The 23,679-nt window shown below is 45.7% G+C and overlaps 1 protein-coding gene across 1 annotated transcript in view; it reads left to right on the forward strand.

Moving 5' to 3' along the window:
- Positions 1 to 23,679, forward strand: part of LOC125427875 (inactive dipeptidyl peptidase 10-like) — a 46,186-nt gene that overhangs the window by 17,064 nt on the left and 5,443 nt on the right. The window contains exons 7-22 of the mRNA XM_048487437.1: positions 134 to 215; positions 1,472 to 1,592; positions 3,689 to 3,843; positions 4,830 to 4,927; positions 5,609 to 5,732; positions 6,602 to 6,640; positions 7,720 to 7,827; positions 9,733 to 9,824; positions 10,506 to 10,553; positions 13,872 to 13,990; positions 14,769 to 14,816; positions 16,915 to 17,013; positions 19,053 to 19,119; positions 21,046 to 21,240; positions 21,966 to 22,020; positions 23,371 to 23,470. Of these exons, the coding sequence (XP_048343394.1) occupies positions 134 to 215; positions 1,472 to 1,592; positions 3,689 to 3,843; positions 4,830 to 4,927; positions 5,609 to 5,732; positions 6,602 to 6,640; positions 7,720 to 7,827; positions 9,733 to 9,824; positions 10,506 to 10,553; positions 13,872 to 13,990; positions 14,769 to 14,816; positions 16,915 to 17,013; positions 19,053 to 19,119; positions 21,046 to 21,240; positions 21,966 to 22,020; positions 23,371 to 23,470 (1,550 nt within the window). The remainder of the gene's footprint in view (positions 1 to 133; positions 216 to 1,471; positions 1,593 to 3,688; positions 3,844 to 4,829; positions 4,928 to 5,608; positions 5,733 to 6,601; positions 6,641 to 7,719; positions 7,828 to 9,732; positions 9,825 to 10,505; positions 10,554 to 13,871; positions 13,991 to 14,768; positions 14,817 to 16,914; positions 17,014 to 19,052; positions 19,120 to 21,045; positions 21,241 to 21,965; positions 22,021 to 23,370; positions 23,471 to 23,679) is intronic.

Consider the following 23,679-nt stretch of genomic DNA (forward strand, 5'->3'; position numbering starts at 1 on the left):
TGGAGCATCATTCCTTGTCTAGCTCCTCATGGTCCTGGGAAGACTTGACAGTCATCATTATAGAAAACATAAAAAGATAGGTTATGCTTGCTGTGCTTCCCAGATTACCCTACTGTAATATTTTCCTTTCTAGAGAAACCAGCAATCTAGATGTACCCAAGACAGACACCACACAAGTACAGTATGCAGCCTGGGGAGCCCAGGGTAACCAGCTGGTAAGTCTCACATCTGTCTCACTCTATTTTGATACTCACAAGAAGATTCTCAGCTTGAATGGCATGTTGTTGGTATGCTTTTGTAACCCCCATGCCCAGAATGGATTGGCCCAGAATGGGTTGACCCAGTAAGGGGGTGGAGACTCAGAGCAGCAGAAAGGCTGAAAGAGCTCTTTGCAGAAGACAAGGCTACCAGACTCGGACCTTGATTTCTATAAGCCCTTAACACCTTGTTAAGGGTTTCTTTTGTGGTTGTAATGGGTGAGAGTTCTCCTGGAGACCTTCATCATGTTGCAACCTGTTCATCAAGCCCTTGGAGTCTTCAGGAGCCAGCCAACTTGCAAAGAAGAATTTGGACTTGGCAATATTAGTAGACTGTAAATAGAAGGACTTGAAATGCAACCTGAACAGGACCCTGAATTGTAATGTTAAATGTTGATGTTTAATGTTAATTGTAAAGGAAAGTAAACCATTTTGTTGTTTAAAAATTGTTGTTGCAACTCATTCCAAGTACTGCCCCACAGAACCCACAGTTAGAGGTTACACTTTCAGTATGAAAGTGACAAATTATTTGAATCAAATGACCGGTCGTCTGGAATTTTATTTGATTCCACAGAGGACAAATGTTAATTCATGTGGCTCCAAGCTAAAGGTTATTTAATATTTGAGGCTAATTAGATTCTGGTATGCAACTTTGCTAAAAAGAAAATATTAATGGTGCCCTTGCCTTCTGTTATCACAAGGTAGCTTTTGTTGTTGAATTTTAAATCTGCAAATGTATGCATATTTACTTGCAGGTAAATCCTACTGAACACAGTACAACTTACTTCTGAATAGAGTGGCATACTTACAGTACAATCAAACTATGGGTTCAAAGGAGACAGTTCTATTTAGGATTGCACGACAAGACACTTCTTTCAGTATCCCCTTTCAGTAACTAGGGTTGCCAACCGGAGAAAAAATGCCCTGTCCCTTTCATAGAGACTTAGTGGGATGTCTTTCACCAGATGATGTTATTTACCTCCATGTCACAGAAAGCTTCAGCGGCCATATATATAAATATAAACACACACATACACATATGGTGTATATATGGTTCCTGAAAGGGATAGTGCCCAGTAGTTGCATCTGGTAAAAGCTGGTTATTTTGTCGTAACACTTGCTCTTTAGAATGTTTCTTAATCTCTGGTTTTGGGGAGAAAGAGAAGCTGTAGATAGGCTGATCTATTCACCTTTCTGATTTCTTCCATTCCCAGGTGTTTATCCTAGAAAATGATGTTTACTATCAAGCTGATGTCTCCAGCCAGGCCAAACGTATCACCTCATCTGGACACCAAGGAGTAATTTTCAATGGGATCTCTGATTGGCTGTATGAAGGTGAAAAAAATGGAGTGGGCAGAGTGATATTAAAGTATCTGGAAGCCCTGGGGCAACTATAACTTCCTGGGCAGAGGCAATGGGAATGACATCCCATTTCATTTACACAGGCACTTGTAGTAGAAGGCTCTCACTCTGAACAAAAGAACCTTACCTTGATTCTTTTATAGCCCTATCCAAATTGGGGGGGAGGAGTAAAGGGAATGGTGCAACCCTGCAGTGGTGCATTCGCCCTCCCTGGGGCATTTACCCTGGTGGAGGGGAAAGATGTGTAAGCAACCGTGCATCCTGCAGCCCCACAGCTTACCAACCCAGAGGTTTGGGCTGCGGCAGGGCTGCATTGGGGTCCTGCTCGAATGCCAGTGGGGGGGACAGAATGTTCCTGGGCTGACATTAGTCAACTCTCTCCCAGGGTTTGGGCTGGTTGCACAGCCCTTAGATATACACTGTCCTTTGGGCGGTATTTGTCCTTTAAATGCTATGGGGCTTTCCAGTGGCAGGAGAGTTTGGGGGCTTTCCTGAGCTCCCTGCACCACCAGAAATCCCTATTGGAAGCGGCGTTGCGGCACCACCCTTGCGCTGCGTCCTGCCGCCTTCAGGTTTGGATGGAGCTGCCTGTTTTCCTTTCAGGCTGTAGTACCTGTGCACAGTGAACAAAGTCCCCTTTTTATGTAGTCAAGTCACATCTGACTTTTGGCGACCCCTGGTTGGGTTTTCCAAGCAAGAGATGTTTAGAAGAGGTTTGCCATTGCCTGCCTCCACGTCCCAGCCCTGGTATTCCTTGGAAGTCTCCCATCCGAAACTTGCCAGGATCGATCCCACTTAGCTTTTTTTTACAAGATCAGGCTAGCCTGAACTGTTCAGGTCAGGGCATAAAATCTCTTTATATCTCCTCTGGAGCTTCAGAATTCATCAGTAAATCACTCAAGGTTTCCTTCCGTTTCATAAGAATTAAATGAATCACTTTAAAGCGCAATACATTGGTTATATGTTTCACTAGTGTCAACAGCTATTGCTTTATTGTAATACTTTGACTAACCCATTGGCAAACCTGGTAGAGGTAGGGGCAGAGCCAGTGGTGCAGCTGGGAAAAACTGAGCCCGGGGCAGACTCTGCATTTTCCACACACACACACCCCACGCCCCCCCTGCACTGCACCGCCCCCCTGCCCTGTGCCTCACTTACCTGGTGGAGCAGGGAGGGTGGCGCACCGGGTGGCGCACCAAACCAGCCCCGCTCCTCATGGAGAGGGACGCACCAATTGGGGCTGGCTCAGTGGGCCAAGGAGAAGGCTGGGGCCACGCGTTCCTCTGTTGGCACGCTGGGCCAGCCCCGCTCCTCCTGGAGAGGGACACGCTGAGCCTACCCGGAGAGGGAAGCAGCGCAGCAGTGACTGAGCTCCAGCTGCGGCTGTGCCACTTCCTGGAAGCCAAGCAGGCTGCTTAGAGAGGGAAGCGGTGTGGCGACAGCTGAGCTCCAGCCATGGCTGTGCCGCTTCCTGGAGCATGAGCAGGCTGCTTGGCCTTCAGCTGGTGCCTGCTCGGAGCACTCTGCTCCAAGAAGGAGCCAGCTGGAGGCAGAGCAGCCTGCTCAGAGAGGGAAGCAGCGTGGCCATGGCTCTAGCCATGGTCGCGCTGCTTCCTGGAGCACAAGCAGGCTGCTCGGCCTCCGGCTGGCTGGAGACTGAGCAGCCTGCTCAGAGTGGGAAGCAGTGTGGCTGCAGCTGGAGCACTCCAGCTGTGGCCGCACTGCTTCCTGCTCCCAGCCTGCTCATGTGGGGGGCCATTTTGCACCCCCCATGTGACTAATTGGCGTGCACCCGGGGCACATGTCCCCACATGTCCCTGTGGCAGCTACACCACTGGACAGAGCTCAAATGGTTGATAAATAATAGGGAGGGACTTCACAGTTTTCTGAATATTCTCTATAATTAATCTAGTTATGGGTGAGAATTTGAGAGGTGTACAAGTTTTCTGAGAATATAGTGGTTTCCTTCCTGCATTCTCTGAGTGTGTTCTGAGTATCAGATTGGTGGTGGATTTCAGCATGCTGGGCTTTATATTTAGTACTCATATTTGATGTCCCTTGCTCCCAAGAGGAGATCCTGCTGGCAAGCAATGCACACTGGTGGTCTCCTGATGGTTTACAGCTAGCCTATCTTACCATCAACAATTCCCTGGTGCCCAGAATGGAGGTGCCCCAGTTTCTAGGAGGAAACTACCCAGCCAGCAGGCACTATCCCTACCCAAAGGTGAGTCCCACTTCTATTCTCTCATATCAAAAGAAGGAAACAGTAGTCACAAGGACATTTATGTGTAGTTCTTAGCCAGATCAACTAACTAAAGTACTTTGCCTAATCTTCTCTGTGCCTTAGGTGGTGGCTTGAAAATTCCTTTTTCCCAGACTTTTAACTTAGAATTTTACCTCCGGAAATCATTTTATTGACAGCATTTTAGTCCCCTTATTGTGCATTTTATGCTCTGGATGTTTTCATGACACAGGTTGTTTTTTAATGGCTTTTTAAATTGTCTGAATTCTAAGACTCCCCGAGTCAAGTTGCTGGAGAGAGCATAACTTTTTTTCCTAGCAAAGTAAATAAATATTATTGGCAGAACCAGTTTTTAGATTGAATTTATCCCTTCTCATCACCTGATCCTGGGACTCTAGATTCTGGTCATATGAGTCAAAGGCAGAATCTATGCAGATTTCAGTACAAAAATTTCTAAGTATCCCACAAAGCTTCTCCCAAACTTCTCTTTGTAGCACCTAATGCAGCAGCCCCTGCCTGACTGCGAAGAGAGAACAGCCCCTTCAGCGTTCCTTGCTTCTCTCCGCTGTAGACACTTATTCTCCTACTATACAGAACAACCCTCTGGGAAAATGTAGTGATAGAATTTACAATTCAGAGAAATTCCTTGATATGCTACATTGTTAAGGCATTGATGATTTGAGGCTTACCCTAGGATCACATGATCTTTGTTTTTAGAGACTCACTCATGCAAGATGTTTTAATTGCTCTTCTTAGTGAAGTTAAGCCATTCCTCATTTTGGTCATCGTGTCCAGGGAGCCAGAAACATTATAGAGTGTGGTTTACCCTCACAATTCCAACACCTTTCTGCCAGCTAGTGTTCACACTAGTATTGTGTGGTGTTTGCACAGCCTTGCTCCGCTAGCACATTCTGACGTCTCCTTAATTTCCCTCAGTCTCACGTGTGTTTTTTTCTTTTTCCTCTCAGGCTGGCCAACCCATTCCATCAGTTCAACTTTTTGTGGTGAATCTGTCTGGGCCACTTGGCGTGAGGGAGTTGCTCCCTCCTAAATCCTTCCAGGACAGGTGAGGGACGTGGGGAGTTGTTAGTGTTGACTGTCTGTGATGTTTTGCTGCTTGGGTGGCTTCAGTTGAGCACTGAGACCCACTGCAAACGCAAGCACACCAAAAAAAAAGTTGCTAGTCTAAATTGGCTCCTATATTGGCTCTTCCCAGAATATGCTGGCGCAGGAGTGGTCAGTATTTTTTTTTAGTTTAGAGGGAGAGGTCAGCATCTTTCCAGGCCAGCTGCCTAGGAGCCAGATTTCCTGTCCAGTGACGTCAATATGATGTGCAGCAGGGAGGGCCCATAGCTTGCGCTGAAGAACCTGGTAGAGCAAGATGAGAGAATACCACAGAAGCTTTTTGTAGAGCTCATTTTTCATTTAATGCCAGAAGGGCCACCAGCCAGGTTCAAGGATTACCTTGCAACCTTGGCCATCCAGTAGCTTGCCTGAGGAAAGTCCGATGCATTGGCATCAATGCATGATAGGGCTTTCTTTCATTGTGTTCCAGGAGAGGATTCTGCCAGATCAAAAGGTATCTACTTCTTACCTGGCACAAAGAGGAATGATACAAAACAGAGCAGGGCTTAGAATGACTGCTCCTGTGTTAATGGCTTGGGCAAGGGCTAAGGGGGACATTAAGGCTGTTTGGATTACTTCCTGAACCTCCACCCTGATAGTATCTCTTCTGTTTTGTCTCCAGAGAATATTACATCACTATGGTAAAATGGGTGACACAATCCCAGCTGGCTGTGCGGTGGTTAAACAGGCCACAGAACGTGTCTGTGTTGACCTTGTGCGAGACCACCACAGGGGCCTGCACTGAGGTAAGCACTGGGCTTTGTCGCTCTAAGCTTGATGACAAGGTACCAAGGAGGATGCATCCACACTAAGTGATTAAATCTGGAATAGATAGTATTCATTCAGTCCATTTTTAAAGAGATTTCAGATGATGTCTTCAACCAATTATATTCCTCCAATGTCAGTGGCTGCTTTCACTCAGATTTATTTTCCCTGCATGGAAAGCAAGACCACCACCACCCCAATGAAAGGGGAACATTTGACAGCGGCACCAAGCATGATTCACAGTGTTCTTGAGGCTTTCCTCTTAATATGGGGTTCAGAAATAAACCACCACTGCCATGGATGCCAAGAGAGATTCCGAGCCCTACTGCTGTGGGCAGTGGGCTTAAAGTAGGTGGTGGGGGCCTGGAGTTCTTGCAACCCCCCCCCCCCCCCCGCCCGCTGAAACAGCAACCAGGAAATAGGGGAAGCAGATTCTTCAAGCAGAATGGAACAAGGAAAAAAGACTGTACGAGTAACAAGGTGATTGGGAACCGAAGGAGAAGAAAGACTGTGTTTATGTGAGAGAGGGTGATAAGGCATTTGGGAAAGGAATAAGAAAGAGTATGTGTGACAGAAGACGCTGGAGAAGGGAAAAGGGGGCACAGCACTAGAGATTGCAAGGCATTTATAGAACAAGTAATAGCTTGTAACGGTTATATTTCTATATCTATCTATCCATCTATCTATACTGTGTATATATACTGTGTGTGTGTGTGTGTGTGTGTGTGTGTGTGTGTGTGTGTGTGTGTGTGTGTGTGAGTATTCATACTGTATATATACAGTTATTACAATGGTTCCAAGTCAAACAAACAATGTTAACTTTGCTAACAACTTTATGTGTTTCCTTTAGAAATACAAAGTGACCTCAGATGCTTGGGTGGATATACAGGTAACAGACTTTATATCATTTGAGTCCCTTATTATTTACAGTCCAGGCCAGCTCCATTCTTTAGACTTAGAAGAACAAAGGGTGTTACCCTATGTGGTCACTTTATACTTTGGCATTCACTCTGAAGTGCAAATACAGGTGCAATTGTCACATACTTGCAAATTGCATATTGTTCAGGTACACTAGATGGAGCCAACCTGACTGCTATGAAAAGAAGCCCCAGTCAGCTTATTATACAACACAGATGGAAATGCCACAATTCAGATATGGCAGTTGTCATCCAAGGGTAGACTTGTCAGGTGTCATGAAGGGGGCATCTATTGCTAATTTTTCTAAAGAAGGTACCATCTTGTGTGTATAAAGCCTAAAGGACAACAATAGTACCTCAGTTGATAGGATAACAAACAGTAAAAAGGATGACCTTTCCAGAGACAGCCTAGACTAGTCAGAGATAAGTATATTTTATACTTAGAAGATGCCAAATTCCATGCCTTAAATCAAGGATGCAGATTAAGTATGCTTATATACTTGTTCATTCTGCACAGTCATTCTTTGGGTAGTTGTGTAGAAGAGTAGTGAGATTCTCTCTGCTGGAAGTCAGGTTCACAGTCTGGTTCAGAGTCTATCTGCTTGTGGTCATATGGGGGTAAGGACTAGAAACTTACAAACTTGCTTTCTAAAAAAATCGAAAGCTCAGGTTCTCAGGATGCTGACATCTATCAAATTCCAAATGTACATGTGCACTTGGCCAGATTTTTTTTAAGGGGTGGGGTAATGGGGGGAAAGGCCTGAGCCCTTCAAAAATGCTCCAGGCTCGTCCCTAGAATTTTTCACTTACTTCAAGCAAATGAAATGTTCTAGTCTTTTGCTTACATATTCTCTACCTCGTTAGTCTCCAACACATGAAGGTGGGCTACCTGAAATCCCGCAGTGCTGGTATTGACAGTATTCAACTTGAAAAACAAAAAGGCCTGACTTATAAAGCAGTTTGATCGATAGCGTGAGGCAGTAGAAACCCCAGTCACATCCAGTAAACTGAGGTATTCTGCAATGCAGCCACAACCTTGTTCTTATAACAGCAGGGGCTGCCAGTCTTTTCTGAAGATGCTGAAACTCTCTTTCTGCGTGTGCCAGTGAAGCAGGGGGCCCGAGGAGAATTCCACCACATCACCATGCTTTCCACACAGGTAAGTCTTAGCCATCTGGTTGACAGAGCAGTTCACTTTTTAAAATACATGTTCTCAGGGCCAGAGCTAGGGACAGCACGTGGAAGCAGCTGCCTGGGTAACAGGCAGAGAAGGGATGGTGGTTCTCAGGTGAGAGGCTGGGACTACATGTCCCACTGCTGCTGCTCTCAGGATGTTCAGTGACAGAGGGCAGGCTGGGATTGCGCATCCAGTATGAACATGCCACTCTCGGGGCTCCCAGGGGTATAAGAGGAATGCAGAGGGAAAGATGGCGAAGCTTCCAGTAAGCTCTTGGTGCAGAACAGGCTCAGCTTGTCCGCTGTTCTTAGTAGTTGGGGTGTCTTTGGGGTGGGGCGTTGCAGTTGAATTGACTGCAACATAAGGAGCAGTGTCTTCCTCAACTCTGCTCAGTCAGCCAGTGCACAGAGTTTGCAAGTCTCCAACACGGTTGCAGGCAGGGGTCATACTGAGGGATGCTCGTTGTCCGTCTTCCATGGAAGGCAACTCTCTATAGTGAAGAGAAGACCTTCCACGGGGTGGGGGGCATCTCAGCAGTGCCCTTCAGATGGAGGAGAACTTAAATGGAGGCTGTTGGAGATGCCCTGCAACCCCACTGCCTTTAACTTCTTAATAATGGGGTTTTTCCCCCCCTTGAGAGAGGTCAAAGCAAATTGCAAAGTTTGGAAGTTCAGCTGTGCAATCCTAAGAATACCTTTTGGGGGAGGAAACTGGGTTGAGTCAACCTGATTAGGGTTCAGAATAGGTCTGTTTATGATTAACTCTAGAGGAAACACGAGAAAGATTCAAGTCTCGCAGTACCCTAATGTTCAGCATGCTTTGACATTATTGGCAGGACATTTTTTTTGCTGTTTAACATTTACCTTGACGTGCCTTGGAGAGTAGCTTTTTATGAGCTCTTTTAAATCTGTATATATTTGGGGTTTTATGTCTGAGACTAGCATCCACGGACTCTTACTGAGAAGCTCCATTGACCTCACGATGTACTCTACAATAAGCTTGCACAGACTTTCTGCTCAAATGGGGGGCACTGAGATTAAACAAGGATACAGTTGCATACCCATTTAATTAGCAGAATGCCCCACTGAATCAAGGTGTGTTGTTAATTAGGTTGATCCAGCTGCTGTTAAAAGCACAAGAGCAAATCTGACCAGGGATTTTTCCAGTAATTTAGTAGCTCTGCCTGGAGGATGAGAGAAGGTCATGAGAGTTCTGTCTGATGGTACCCTCCATCCTTTGGTGCATTGGGAGAAAATCTCAGGCATGTTAAGGCCAATATTCATATTCCCTAAAGGCCCCTTTTCAAAAACAGCCTGCATGTTCCCCCTCTGCAGGCTTCCCACCTGTTACTTATTACAAAGCCTTTTTTGTATGAACAGGATAGATTATATTATCTATAATTCACAGGATAGATTATATTATCTATAATTGCAAAAAGCAATTCTATTACAAATCTGTTACAAAGCACCATTCTATTACAAATCTATTACTAATGTATTGAATTTCTGTTCATGTTCTAACACCTGCAAGAGGTCATTCCCTTACAACAGAGGTGTTCAACTCTGGTGCTTCAGATGTTCATGGACTACAATTCCTGTCAGCACCTGCTGGCATGGCCTCTCTGATTCCTGGTCTGTTTTTGTTTTCCTTTACCATTCCTGGCCATTGAAGAGTAATCTGACCTGCAGGCATTTCTTTTAGTTACTTGCTTACTTGACTCTTTGCATAAGAAACCATCTTGTAACTATAAAAGTTAAGAAGGTGAAGCTTTTCCTGACACGGAAATGAAACTGTGGGAGCCTGCTTTGGAGATCATTTTTAAAAACTAACAGCACTTGTGGGGAAAACATGGGAGTCTCACAACATTTCTTTTTTCTGTCCTATCAGCCCAGCCACAAGGAAAGCAGTGTGCGCCTCCTGACCTCTGGAGACTGGGATGTCATCAGGATCCTGGCATATCAGGAACACAGCAAACAGCTGTGAGTCCTCATACCGTGATGGGGAGGGGTCAGAGCTTCATGGCTGTGCATGCAGGAGGTCACAGGTTCGTTCCCTGACATCATCAGTATCAAGGGTTGAGAACCTCCCTTTTCTGTCAGTGCCCCTGGAGAGCTTCTGCCTGTCAGAGTAGTGGACTGGCAAGCCTGACATTAGGCAGTTGCATATGATCCTTGCCTCTCATGGCTCCTTAAGCAAGAGTCTTCTTGTTTTCAGGCTATATTCCCCTTGAGGGAGTTAGCACTGACATTTTCTTCCCCAAATAGCTCCATTTTGGGCATTTTCAGGGGTAAGGTTGACAGCATGCATGTCTTCAGCACTGCTGTCCATCCACTGTTTCTTTGGTCTTCCGCGTGGGCAGTGGCCTCCATGGTCAAAGTTTAGGGCCGTTTTTGCAACAGAAGTCTCCTCCTGTCGCATAACGTGCCCAAACTACCAGAACCGTGCTTCCGTCATTTTGTTGTTGTTATTGGTGTAATTCCTTGTTCGTATGGCTTCGTTTGTAACACGATAGAAAAGAGTCAGGCCAAGCATCCACCGGAGCATCTTCATATCCATCACATGAAGAGTTTGTTCATGTTTCCGAGTTGTTGACCAACATTCTGTTCCATATAGGGCCACAGGGAGCAAGAGTGTGTAATTGAATCTTTCTTGATTTTCAGGTACTTCCTAAGCGCTGAAAATGGTCCCTCCACTAGACACTTGTACAGGTGAATCATCTGACCTGCATCAAATGAAATACGTTCTTGCCACAGTGAGCCAGTTCATCTTCCTCCTCCTCCTCCTCCTCTCCTCCTCCTCCTCCTCTTCTTCTTCTCCTCCTCCTCTTCTTCTCCTCCTCCTCCTCCTCCTCTTCTTCTTCTCCTCCTCCTCCTTGGCACCTTCTCCTAGGCATTTTTAATAACATATTGCAAGTATTAAATCGGTTCACATACATGATCTATCAATTTCTATCTCATCCTGTGCTCAAAGAGGCTAAGGTATAAGGTGATCACAGACTGAAAAATTCCTGGTGACTTGGAGGTGGAGTTTGGGTAAGGGAGGGAGTTTAGCAGGAATGTGATGGCATAGAGTTCACCCTCTGATACTGACATTGTCTCCGGAGGAACTGATCTCTATAGTGTGGGGATCCGTTTGTAATTCCAAGAGACCCCAAGGTCTCCTCAGTACAATACTCTAATAGTGCAGTCATAAACAGAGCGTAACTGTAATCGTTACAATAATTCTGAAGGTTAGGTCAGTGTTATCCTTGTTTTGCAGATGGAGGGCTGAGACCTACGGCTATCTAGAGAATGCATGACTGATCATCACCATCTTTGATGTCTTATTTGACGTCTGTGTGTTAAGTGCTGTCAAGTCAGCCCCAACTCATGGTGACCCTATGAATCAGTGTCCTCCCAAATGTCCTATCGTTAACAGCCTTGTTCAGGTTTGTAAACTAAGGGCCATGGCTTCCTTTATAGAGTCAATCCCTCTCATGTTGGGTCTTCCTCTTCTGCTGCTGCTGGCAACCTTTCCTAGCATTATTGTTTTCAGGGGACAGTTCAGGCTTGATTTGATCTAGAACCCACCTTTTTTTGGCAGTCTACTGTGTCCATAACACTCCTTTCCAACACCACATTTTCAAAGGAATCTACTTTCTTACTGTCAACTTTCTTCATCGTCCAGCTTTCACACCCATGCATAGTAATAGGGAATACTATGGCAAGAATTATCTTGATCTTGGTTGCCAGTGTCACATCCTTAAGAATCTTTTCTCTCTCCTTCACGTGTGCCCTTCCTAGTCTCAGTCTCCTGACTTATTGGTTGCAACCTCCCTTTTGGTTGATGATGGAGCCAAGGAATAGAAAGTCTTCAACAATTTCCATTTCCCCACAAAACTGAGTAATTATCCAGTAATCACTACTTCCGTCTTCTTCTTTTTTAGTGTTTTTTCTTTATTGAATTTTTTGATATAACATTGTAATCATTCATATGTAAACACAGTAAAACAAATATACAAGATATAATTTAATATCTCTTAAGTATATATCATTAGTCCTAATATTAAACTAAAGACTACTCAGAAAACAGGACCAAATGTTCAATTAAAATTGTGTCTCATCATATTACTATTTCACATCTTTCTCATTACGTTACCTCAGTATACTAAAAGAGTAAATAAAGTTCTTTATAGTATCATTCTCAACAAATTATCTGATTTTTTAAACAATATTAACATTATCATATTATTGAATATTACAATCTCCTTATATTATAACAGTTCACTAGAAAGCCATAACTGGAATTTAGACTCCCGTATTTTCTCTAATGTACCTTCTCCACTGTTCCCAATTTTTATTGTAAGTATCCATGGGCAAATTCCTTATCTGATGTGTCATTTTGTCTAAATTATAAAATTGTTGTACCTTTTCATCCAGTCATCTTTTGTTGGAACTTTTTCCGTTTTCCACAGCCGCGCAAGTGCAATTCTGACTGCTACTATCAAAGGTATAATAAGTGTGTGTGTCGTTGTATCTCAGCATTAGAGAAAAATATCCCAAAAGACATACAATGGATTGTAATGGAAAATCAATCCCTATAATTATTTTAACTTCAGCATGAATCATACTCCAGTTTCTGTATACCAACCCACACCTCCACCATAAATGGAAAAATGGTCCCTCCTCCCGTACTTTTGTCTTCTTGATGTTCAGCTGTAGTCTTGCTTTGGCACCCAGATTCATGGTGGTATACAACTATTACCAAAATCTGAAAAGAAATATCCAGTGTATCCTCCCCTACTCCCCTCATGTAAGTCTGAACAAGGCCTAACTTCACTGTTAACTTCAGGTCCTCTGGTCTTTTTTTACAATGATCACATACTGCCACCTAGTAGTATTTATATAGAACAACACTCAAGCAAATTGGAGATTTCCAAAAGAAATATGGAAACACTCATACGAGGAATTTTTTTTTTATTATTAAGGTGGTCAGGAAAGAAAGACTTGCAGGGAAAATGGGACTTATACTACCTCCACAAACCCCTAGGGACAGTCCAAAAGTGCATTTGTAGTATTATCACTAGGTAAGGTGGCTGGCTTTTCAACTGACTAGGTTGGGTTTTAGAGGCAACATGGTGTGCAGAAACTAGCAGGTGATCATTATTACCGCCCAGCTAGGAAAAATTTCCACTACAACTTTCAGCTGTCACTGAGACAGAAAAAATTATTCCATTTCTTCTGGTCAGTTGGCGCCCTCATATTCAGTTGCTCACAGGCTATTTAACCAAAGACACAAATGTGCTTTGAGGTGGGTGCTTTTGAGGTGGCTGTTGTCTATGATGCCTCATTTCTAAATCTTGTCTTCACATGTACATCCGGTTTCCTCTTGGAGGTCTCATCCTCTGGGATCTTGGAAAAAACATAATTTGAATGTTTGCCAGTGCCTGTTGTGATAATGCTAAGGGTTTAGGACACTGCAGGGATGGAGGAGAGGAAACTGCGCCCAGGGCACAACCTGCCCCTGCACACCCCATGCCCCGATCTGCCCACGCTCCACCCGGCCCATGCCCATGGGAGGGGGGTCTGGGGCAATTTTACGCCCCCATGTGACACCAATGGCATGCTCCCAGGACGCAGCAACCCAGCCCCGGCCCCATTGCAGCTTCGCCACTGGAACGTATATTCATTACATTTTTACTCCCCCCTTCTAGCCCTAGTTTATATTTTCATGAGGGAGAGGATGCACAGCATTTTTAAAGCTTTTGGTAACGTATGCTGCATTTTAACCACAAAACCATCCTGTGAAGTAGTCTCAGCGGGGAAAGAGTGACTTGCTGAGATTACATGCAAACCTGTGTTTTCCTACCACAAAACTCAGTACTGTAGTCTTTGGGCCACTTTGGCTTTTCAACCATTGGTAGTTAGGAGAACAGGACTGACAAGGTTGTGAAGCTGCCTCTATCTTGTTGGCCATGTGCATAATGGTCCTTGGAACAAGAGAGAGACTCAGTATTTGCTTCTCTTCTCTTTTTTTTTCCTGGATAGCATGAACCTTGATGACTCCTTCAGCCGCACCTGTGTGACCTGCGGCCTGCGACTGGGCTGCTCATTTGTAGACATCTCTTTCAGCCCTGGACTAGGACACTTTGTACTGTTCTGCAAAGGTGGGTGTCTATCAAAATATCCATTAGTATTTGCAAGCAAATATGCAGATACATGTGTTTATTTCTATAGTGTGGAACTGAGTCACTCACAAGGTATTAAGGTACTGCTGCTGCAGGCAGAAAGCTGAAATTGTTGCTTCAGGGCCAATTGTGACTCTTTTTGCCTCCAAGTGAGGTATTTTATATCCTCAACTCCAGACTGGCCAGGAACTGAGCTTCTTTTTCACCCCCTCCACACTGGTACCTGGAACTAATGGGTTGTAAGATGAAGCTTCAGGAATGATTGTAAAGGATGCTATAACCAGATGTTAGAACCCTGAACTGGGAAGAAGTTGATAAGGACACCACATCAGGCTGAACTGCCCCAGATCCTTGGAAGCTTGAGGTGTGCTCAATATGACTGTTGTCTGGGGCATTCACCTTGCCAGTTCCATTTTTCACCAAATTCAGTGCTGCATCAGTGAGAACCACAGGGGTTCCCGACCTTTTTGAGTTTGTGGGCACACTTGGAATTCTGACTCAGTACAGTGGATGCAGCAACAAAATGATTGCCACAGCTTAATTTAATCGACGCTTTCAAGTTTGAAAAGAGGAAGACCCCTGTCCTCCTACAGTATATAGTCCTTCCCCAGTAAAGGATGGAGGAATGCTAAGGGGTTTTAAAGCAAGAAAACTTTTAAAATTGCATCCATCTAGGCCCTCTCTGCAAGTAACTTTGTGTAACGGCTTATGTTTTTCACCCAGCATAGGCTAGATAGGTATTTCTTTCATTCTGCAGGACCCGGGATTCCTCAAGTGTCTGTTCACTGTACAGCTAACCCACATGGTAAGTATTACAGCTGGGGAGTGCTTACTTTTTATTAGAGAAGAGCAAATTCCTGCAACATAAGTTCCTGTCTGTTTAATGTTTTTAATGTAATATATTTTATGTATAATGTTTTTATGTAATCTGTTTTATGTATTTTATTAATATTGTAAGCTGCCTTAGTAGGGAAGGAAGGTAGCTAACAAATCGGATATGAATAAATTGTGGTTCTCTACTTTAGGGGATTTGATCTAAAGATCATCTGTTAAAGATTGTGAATTTCAATGCAGCAGAATCCTATGATGGCAGAAGGAGCCACCCTTTGCCTTTCCCCAGAATTTTCCCAGTATCTGACAACTGCATTCTTTTTATTTTTTCCAAAGTGAGGTTCTACACTTCTTAGTGACTCTTTGCACAGTTTAAGTTGTAAGAAAGTCCTCTGCTACAATCTTAAAACTGTAATATATTCGATTTCGAATACCTCTAATGGCATATAAAAAATAGATTAACATTAACATTGCAAGATAACAACAGCCTTAACAACTTCTGACGAGTTAAAATAACACCATTTAAAAATTTAGCCACCGCTTCCAACAGCTCGTAGTTGTGTCTGTTTAAAAGATATATAACCTTCTGTTTATCTGTGATGCCTTCACTTCCATGCAGGAAGGGGATTATGTGCTTCTTCCTATCTATCTCATAAAAAGGCTTTTGATAGAGAGTTTCAACAGAACTGTAATATAAATGTGTATGATTTGCATTATTTCATCCTCTCTATTTTAAAAAGAAATGTTAATATATTTGACAAACTTGTTTTCTTACTAGTGAAGACATTAAATTTTGCAGCGGTAAATATCCAAGGAGAAGATATTTAAAAAGGAAAAGTGGAATGAGGAGAGGGATTTTTTAAACCTCCTAGCTGGGGGAGAATCATGTACAACACAAAAACCTACACTGGATTCCTTTTGTCTCAATAGCAGCACTATTTTATTGGCCTGGGGCAGGGGTCGGGAACCCGCGGCTCGCGAGCCGCATGCGGCTCTTCCGCCGCTGTTCTGCGGCTCCATCAGCCGAGCCGCGGGGCCCCTCTTCTCCCGCCCTGCGAGAAGCAGGGCGGGCGCATCGTTCCCCCAGCGGCCGGCCCGGCCGAGCCGCCGGGCACCTCTTCTCCCGCCCTGCAAGGAGCAGAGGCGGGGAGCATCGTTCCCGGCAGCCCGGCCCGGCCGAGCCGCGGGCACTCTCCCGCCCTGCAAGGAGCAGGGCGGGAGCATCGCTTCTGGCGGCTGGCCTGGCTGAGCTGCTGGCACGCCTCCCGGCCCTGCAAGGAGCAGGGCCCGGGGGGGAGCATCGTTTCTGGCGGCTGGCTTCTGAAGCTGAGCCGGGCCAGACGCCCTGCCTGCAAGGAGCAGGGCGGGAGCACTGTTTCCGGCGGCTGGCCTGGCTGGCACTCCTGCCCTGCAAGGAGCAGGGCGGGAGTGATCAGCCTCGGCGGCCGGCCCGGCCGAGCCGCTGAACCTCTTCTCCACGCCCCTGCACCACAGGGCAGCAGTGGCGGGCACGCATCGCTCTCGGCGGCCCGGCCCGGCCGAGCCGCCGGGCCCCTCTTCTCCCCGCCCCTGCAAGGGAGGCAGGGCGGGAGACATCATTCCCGGCGGCCCGGCTCCGGCGAGCATGCCGGGCACCTCTTCTCCCGCCCTGCAAGGAGCAGGGCGGGCGCATCACTCGCCCGGCAGCCCGGCGGCAAAGGCCGAGCCGCCGGTGCCTATCTACGCCTGCCCTGCAGTAAGCGTGTGTGTGTCAATGTGTGAGCAATAATGGCGAAGGAGAGGCCTTGGCGAGCGAGCAAGTGGGCGGGGGAGCGGAGGGGGGGCGTGCCAGCGAGTGGGGGGTGGGTGAGCCAAATGGCTCTTTGAGGGGAAAAGGTTCCCGACCCCTGGGGGGAAAGCTGACAATTTAGAAGTAACAGTCAAGCCTAGCATAGGGAATCGATTCAAGTGTGTGGAGAAGCACTGGCTTTCAAAGACTGGCATCCAGAAATAACTTTGGAGAACAAACAGGAGGCTTTTCGAACCACTGCTGATACAGCTGACTTCTATGTAATTCCCCCCCCCCCCCCCAGACTTTCTTCTTCTAGAAGAGAACCGACTCTTGCAAGATAGCCTCATGCACAAGGAGACACCCTTGGTAGAATTCCGGACCCTCCGCTTGGCCAACTATAGTAAGTCGGCAACAGCCTCCCTGCCCCTACTTGCAAACATTTCAGCTGCATAGGAAAGGCTTGACGTGGTATGGTTGAGAAGCAGTTTCTGGTGAAGTTAGGAACCATGGGGATTTGCTTTGCATTGTAGCTGTACTGGTGGTAGATCTCTTTTGTGGCGATCGAAACAAGGTCAAGCATCGTTAAGTCTGATTATTAATAGTTATTTAATTTCCAACTTTTACTTTTAAAATACGTCTCTGGCCTTTTTGATTGCAGAGTTATAAGGGGAAAAATACTGGCTGCACATTTCTTCTAATAATTCTGTCATCAAAAGGGCTGGATACTTACTGTTAAAAAATGAAACTGGGAACTGGTACATGATTGCAACTGATTGTTATAATGCTATGGTACTGTGATACCCCTTCTCCACTCATATAGAGTGCCTACCACCCTATATGCCTCTCTCTTTCAGATTCAGGATTACCAGTAAGTCAGGCTGTCAAAGACTACCCTTCTTTTCTCTTTTAAAGCCTTTGGAGAGCAATTACTATTTCACACCTCAATTCCTTTCTTCACAGAGATATCAGCAGAAGACCCCAGCCTTCTTTCCTAACCGGCACTCGCTCAAACACTTTACTGAGTTATTGGGGTTGGGGGCTCATACACTGTTCCATTCACACACTGCCACCATTTACTCATATTATAACATATACAGAGGCCCCTTCCGCACATGCAGAATAATGCACTTTCAATACACTTTCACAATTGTTTGCAAGTGGAATTTGCTATTCCGTGCAGTAAAATCCAGCTGCAAAGTGCATTGAAAGTGGATTGAAAGTGCATTATTCTGCATGTGCGGAAGGGGTCGGAGATCTTCATTGGTTTGTGTGTGTGTTTCTTTCCTTGAGACACACAACCTACAGGATTAAACAAACAAGGAGTTAACTTTTATTTATGGTTTGAACACAACAGTAAAGAGAGTAAAGTGGAGGTTGCAACATTTGACTTCTATTGAACTTTTGGACTGTTCCCCTACTCTAGCAGCTTGGATCTTAATTACAAATTGACTCTGAGACTCTCCATGCTGTAACACTATCAAAGTCATAGATTCCCTGTCCCAGGCTGAATCTGGCAACTGGGGACTAAGTTACAGCTTGGTGTCAGTGAGAATGGTGGGATTGTTGAGGAACTGAGAGGCTGCAATGGCTGAGTCACAAGAATGGGAGCTGATGGTGGTACCACATGGTTGGGGAAAGAGGCTATGATGCCTCTGGTAGTACGGAAATAATTTGGAAAAAACTACAATAAATTAAGGACAGTGATTGGGGTCATGATGGGGCTGTACTATGCATGTGCATGATCACCTTCTTATTCTAAGGCAGGAGTCGGCAACCCGCGGCTCTGGAGCCACATGCGGCTCTTTTGTCCTCGTACTGCAGCTCTGCAGTGGTGACGTCAACGATGGCAAGTTGCACTTGGGACGCAGCAAGTGCGCCTCCTTCCCCGTCCCCTCCTTCCTTCCTTTCTCCCTCTGGCGTCTTTTCCCCTCCTTTCCTCATCTGGCACCTGGGAAGGAGAGGAAAGGACACCAGAAAAAGAAAGAAAGGAAGGAGGGGGGGGGGAGGAGGCACGCTCACCACGCCCCAAGTGCAACTTGCCATCGTTGGGGCTGCCACCGCTGTCTATCCCGCCCGCTTGGCTAAAGGCAGGGCTTGGGGAGGGCGGGGGTGGGGCTTGGGGTGGCGGGGCCAAATGGCTGTTTGAGTGCTAAAGATTGCCGACCCCTGTTCTAAGGCAAAGATTGGATTTCAAAGTTTTGGTGTCAGAGAAGAAACTGGGTCCTATTACAACTTGTCATTGTGAGTGTCAGGGTCTATTGGGAATTATGAAGGACCAAAGATTCTGAGGCAGAGTCTATAGGGGTCAAAGGTCATAAGTTTGCAGAACTCTTGATGTTTGGGTGATTTGTCATGAAGAAGGATATTTGAGTAAGACAGGTAATGGGTTACCTTTCCATACCCGCAATTATTTTCTTTCTTCTTTCCCTCACAATCCAGACTTGTCTGTGCGTGTGTCCTTGCCACCTCCAAACCAGTGTGACTTATGTCCATTGCTACTGATGCTGTAAGTGACACCCCTCAGAGACGGTAGCCAGCTAGATGACCTCCGGGACTGGTGGACTGATACTGCTAGCCTCGAGACAGAATGAAGGATCCTGGTTAACTCTCATTTGAGGGGGATTTCTAAATTGGGATTGGCACAGGCAATATGGACCTGCCTTTGCTTGGACTACCCTACTCTGGAACTTAAGATCCACAATCCAAAAATAAGCACTCAAAATATAGCTTGTGTACAAGGAGCATAGCTCTCCCTCGCCCCTTAATTGATTCTATAGAGATGAATGCTTGAGTAGACATAGGGATTTAAACAAAATGTTCAAGAAGCATGGCTCAGAGAGTAAGGATGGTTTCTTCTGCGATCATGGGGCTGTGTGTCTGCCTCTCCTGCCCTCCCTGCCTCTGCTAGTTGTTTGTCTTGTCCTTAGGGGAACGCTTTAACTAGCACCTCCAAGTCTTGGGTAGCAACTGTGTGAAAGAGTTGCTGTTGGTTCAAAAGAGTGGGATATCAAACTCACTAAAGCTGATGCCCCCAGGGCCGCTCACACTCCTTTTCTTTTTAAAATAAAAACGCCAGTGCTACTGGAACGCAATACCTAACTCTTCCTCTCATCCCAATTACATGTTAACATTTGACAACTTCGTATCATTTCATGGAGTTCTTCACTTCTGAGGAACATCAATAAGCACCCATTCATCTGGGATTAGCCTTCCAAATCAAAGGAGGTGGGGATAGTTCTGAAGCAAGTGTGAACCCTGTGGCAGAATAGACCTGTTCTGACGTCAGGCCCTATTCAGCCCTTATCCTCTCGCAAGGGGTTCCCAACTCCTCCTACAGGGGCTTGTCTCTCTCTTGCAGCTAACCATTGCCACCACCTGACTGTTGTAGGAATTGCCCACTGGGAGGGTCAGGATTCCCCATGCAAGCATTAAGACCTGGCCTTGCTATCTCCCACTCCCCCACTCCTGAGTCTTATGGGCACAATTTAGTGCCTGGTGAACACCTGGAGGAATAGCTGGTTGCCAACTGCAGCCTTCCCTCCTCCTGGCACCCCCCCTTTTAAAGTAACATGTCCAAGATGGTGGAGGTCTATATGGTACAGAGAACTGCTACTGACATCCAAAGTTAAAAAGTATTTATTGAAAAGAAACTGTTTACAAGCATACTTTTAGTTCAGCACCAGTTTGAGCAAGGAATCCAAAAGAAACGAGAGAAAGGCAATTCCTCCGTCCCTCGTTCCATAGATTCCTTATCAGATGTTGGACTATTGGACAGGCTCTTGAGTTTAGGATGTTATACGTCTCTACTGAATCTCCATTACTTGCAAGTTTTCTGCAGCTCCCTGGGACAGCCCATGGTATAAATGGCTGCCTCCTCCAGATCTGTCTTCCTTGAGAGACCCAGTAAAAAGGGACTTTTCTCCCAGGAGTTTTTTCATCCCCTGACTAGGTCAGCCTGGGTCAAGGAAACTTTTCCTGAAGCCTCCAAAGAGTCGCCTTCCTGAAGTCTTTTCCAGCATTTTAGAACCTCCAAATCTCTGATCCCTGCTTAGAAAAGCGGGGGAGCTTGATCCAACCCACTGACTCTTGCTACCTCTATTTCTAAAAAGTGAGGCTGGAAAATAACTGAACTGACTTCCCCCTTGCTATATTTTTAAGTCAGTGACTGCATATGTGTATCTTGATTAGCTATAAACCAATCAAGCAGAAAAACTGGCCATCGTGGCTTTAAAACCTTGTGACTTTTAAAACTATGAGGTTGTAGGATTTATTCAGAAACAATTGATTCACACAAGAAATCCCATCAGGGCTCCCTTATCCTGTCTTCAATCTCTGTCTCCAATCAGGGTCACTTTGTTCGGTTTTGCATTCTTTTTGCTTCAAACACAAGAACTGGTTTTGTACAACTAATCCCTCACTGCTATTCATGCAGCCCAGAAACTCCAGGCAGCCAGGAGGCCACAGAGGAATTCCGTCTCGACTGGGACACTGCTCTCTCTAGCTCCTTGGGGGCTGTGGTGGTTCAGTTTGACGGCCGAGGCTCTGGGAACCAAGGCCTCAAACTCCTGCATGAGCTCAACCGCCAACTGGGCTCCTTGGATATCAAGGACCATGTCACTCTGATGCAGTAAGTCTGCTCAAACCTTTATGTTTAGGCAATGTTTACATGTTGCATATATTTATTCCACTACAGAATTGCAGTGGTGATCCTCCCATAAAAGTTCCCCTGCCTTTATCAGGGATGGACAAGGAGGTCAGTACACACAAACAGCCTCCAAATGTTCTTTAACTCTGGTGCTGGCCCCCTGCCCCCTTGAAAAATCTACAGCTTTGTACTTCTCACTGCAAAGCATCTCGGTCTAGCTAGGGTTGCCAACTCCAACGAGAAATTCCTGGAGATTGCAAGGCAATGCCGATGGAGGGTGAAGTTTGGGTAGGGGAATGAGTTCCGTGGGATTGTAATGCCATAGTGTAAAGGAAGAGGATGTCACCATGGCGCCCTTGGGTGTATGGGATAGACCAAGGATCTGATTCAGTATAAAGCAGTTTCATGTGTTCATGTGTGTCTATGACTTTCTGGAAGCAAAGCAGTGGTTCTACCATGGAGCCTGGGCTTCACCCCAGGAAGAGTATACATGCTCTGATGGTTGCATGCTCACAGCAAAGAAGAGACAGGGGTCAATGAAAGAAATGTCAAAGCTCTGAAAAGATACAAGTATTAAGCTGCAGAGTGCTTTTTGGGAAGTGGAAACCTTCATAGCAAACTCAGGCGTGGGAAAGAGAGCAGTTATTGGTAGCAGAAGGTGGCAGAGGGTTGTACTAACTGTAATAGGACCCCTTGTTGTATTGCAGGCTGCTGCTGCAGCTTCCTTACGTGGATCGCAGGCGCACAGCAGTCTATGGAAAGGTAAGTATTGTCCATTGGCACAAAGGTGACCTGTTACGGGCAAATCCATGGGCGGGGGGGCGGGGACTCTGCTGTGCCTGACCCAGAAAAGTCTGCACCAGCCTAAAGCTGTAGGCCAATGCAGCTGGGATGGTCTGGGGGTGGTTGGCTTCCATGTGGCTTTCACACTGGGAATACCTCCAGTACAGGGCTCAAACTTACACCACCCCAAAGGGTGGCGTAACTCCAGTTAATTCTCCATAAACAGCCAGGGATTCTCCAATTTGTTCTGCTTCTCCATGCTACCTGGAAGCCCTCTAGAGGTGGTGCAGTGGCCGAGCCAATCTCAGCCACCACAACCTCAGGATTGGGCTGCCTGTTTTACATCCTGGATCTGTATAGCACAAGACGACTATGGTAGAATGTTCCAGTCCATTGGACTCATGACCTTTCCTCTGCCAGCCAAATTTCCAGCCCAAGGGGGATCTGGAGTCTTTCCTGAGCAGTACAGCAAGCCCCAAAGGGAACTTCCCAACGGTAACTCCTCCTGCATGTATACTGCCCACACAGCCTTGGAAAAGGAAGTACCTCAAGGACAGGACTGAGATAAGCATAGAAAACCACACAAAAACCTGGGTTTCTAGTACCAAACTACAAAGTGGCAGTTGGATGGGTAGGCCAGTTGATTTAAAAAAAAAAATCATAGGGCATTGCGTTCATTCTCTCTATGGGGCAAATCATTCTTTCCCTGGCATTGGACACCATCCAAACCAGTTAAATTCAGTTTGAAACCAGTGGTGCCGATGATAGTTCACTAGGACAGAGATTGCTTGTATTCAAATAAGAGGGACTTCCATGTATGGTACTAACATAGCCGGCTTGGTGTTATCCTTAAGTGTTCTTTGCAGTGGTCTTACCACTCTACTTGGGGTTATCGGTAATCACTGCTGAAGTGATTTGCCCTGCACGGCTTGTAGGTGTCGGGTGCCTATCACTTGCAAAAGCACCATGATTCGTGGAAAGAAACCGACTGGTGGAAGGGCTTTTAGAGATTTTGCTTGTTCCATGTTCAGCCTATTCATGCAGGAATTTGAACTGCTTGTGTCTATTGAAAGAGCAGCATTGAGTAGATCAAATGTTCTGTTTTCTCTCTATCATAGCAAAGAGCAACAGCAAACAATAGGGATTAAATGGTAGTCTCAGGACCAACTGTGAAAACAGCCCAGTCTTTCCTTTGAAGGGGAAGCAGAAGGTCAAACACGTAGACACAAGTAGAGTTGCAAAACTGAATAATCCACAGCTCATCTACAAGTCAACTTAACCTGTGCTAGAGGCATGAGCGACTCTGTGCTGTTTCTGCTTTTTTTAAAGGCATATGGGGGCTTTTTAGCACTTAAGCTCCTGGCAATAGCAGAGGACCTTTTTAAATGTGGAGCAGCTGTAGCGCCCATCACTAGCTTTCACTTCCATGGTAAGTAGCAGCAAGGTTTGTGGATTGCCTGTGTTTATAAAGGACAAAGGAAAAGGAATCAAAAACTGGACTGGTAATGAATGGTAAACCTTTAAGTTTACCTTTGTGTGTTCCTAATTTTTAAGATCTTTCACCATTATTACTGCTACTCCTTCCTTCGTCTGGCTAAATAAAGAAATTCATACAAATACAATTCTGTATTGAGATGA

Source organism: Sphaerodactylus townsendi, linkage group LG03, assembly GCF_021028975.2.
Source record: "Sphaerodactylus townsendi isolate TG3544 linkage group LG03, MPM_Stown_v2.3, whole genome shotgun sequence".
Lineage (NCBI taxonomy): Eukaryota > Metazoa > Chordata > Lepidosauria > Squamata > Sphaerodactylidae > Sphaerodactylus > Sphaerodactylus townsendi.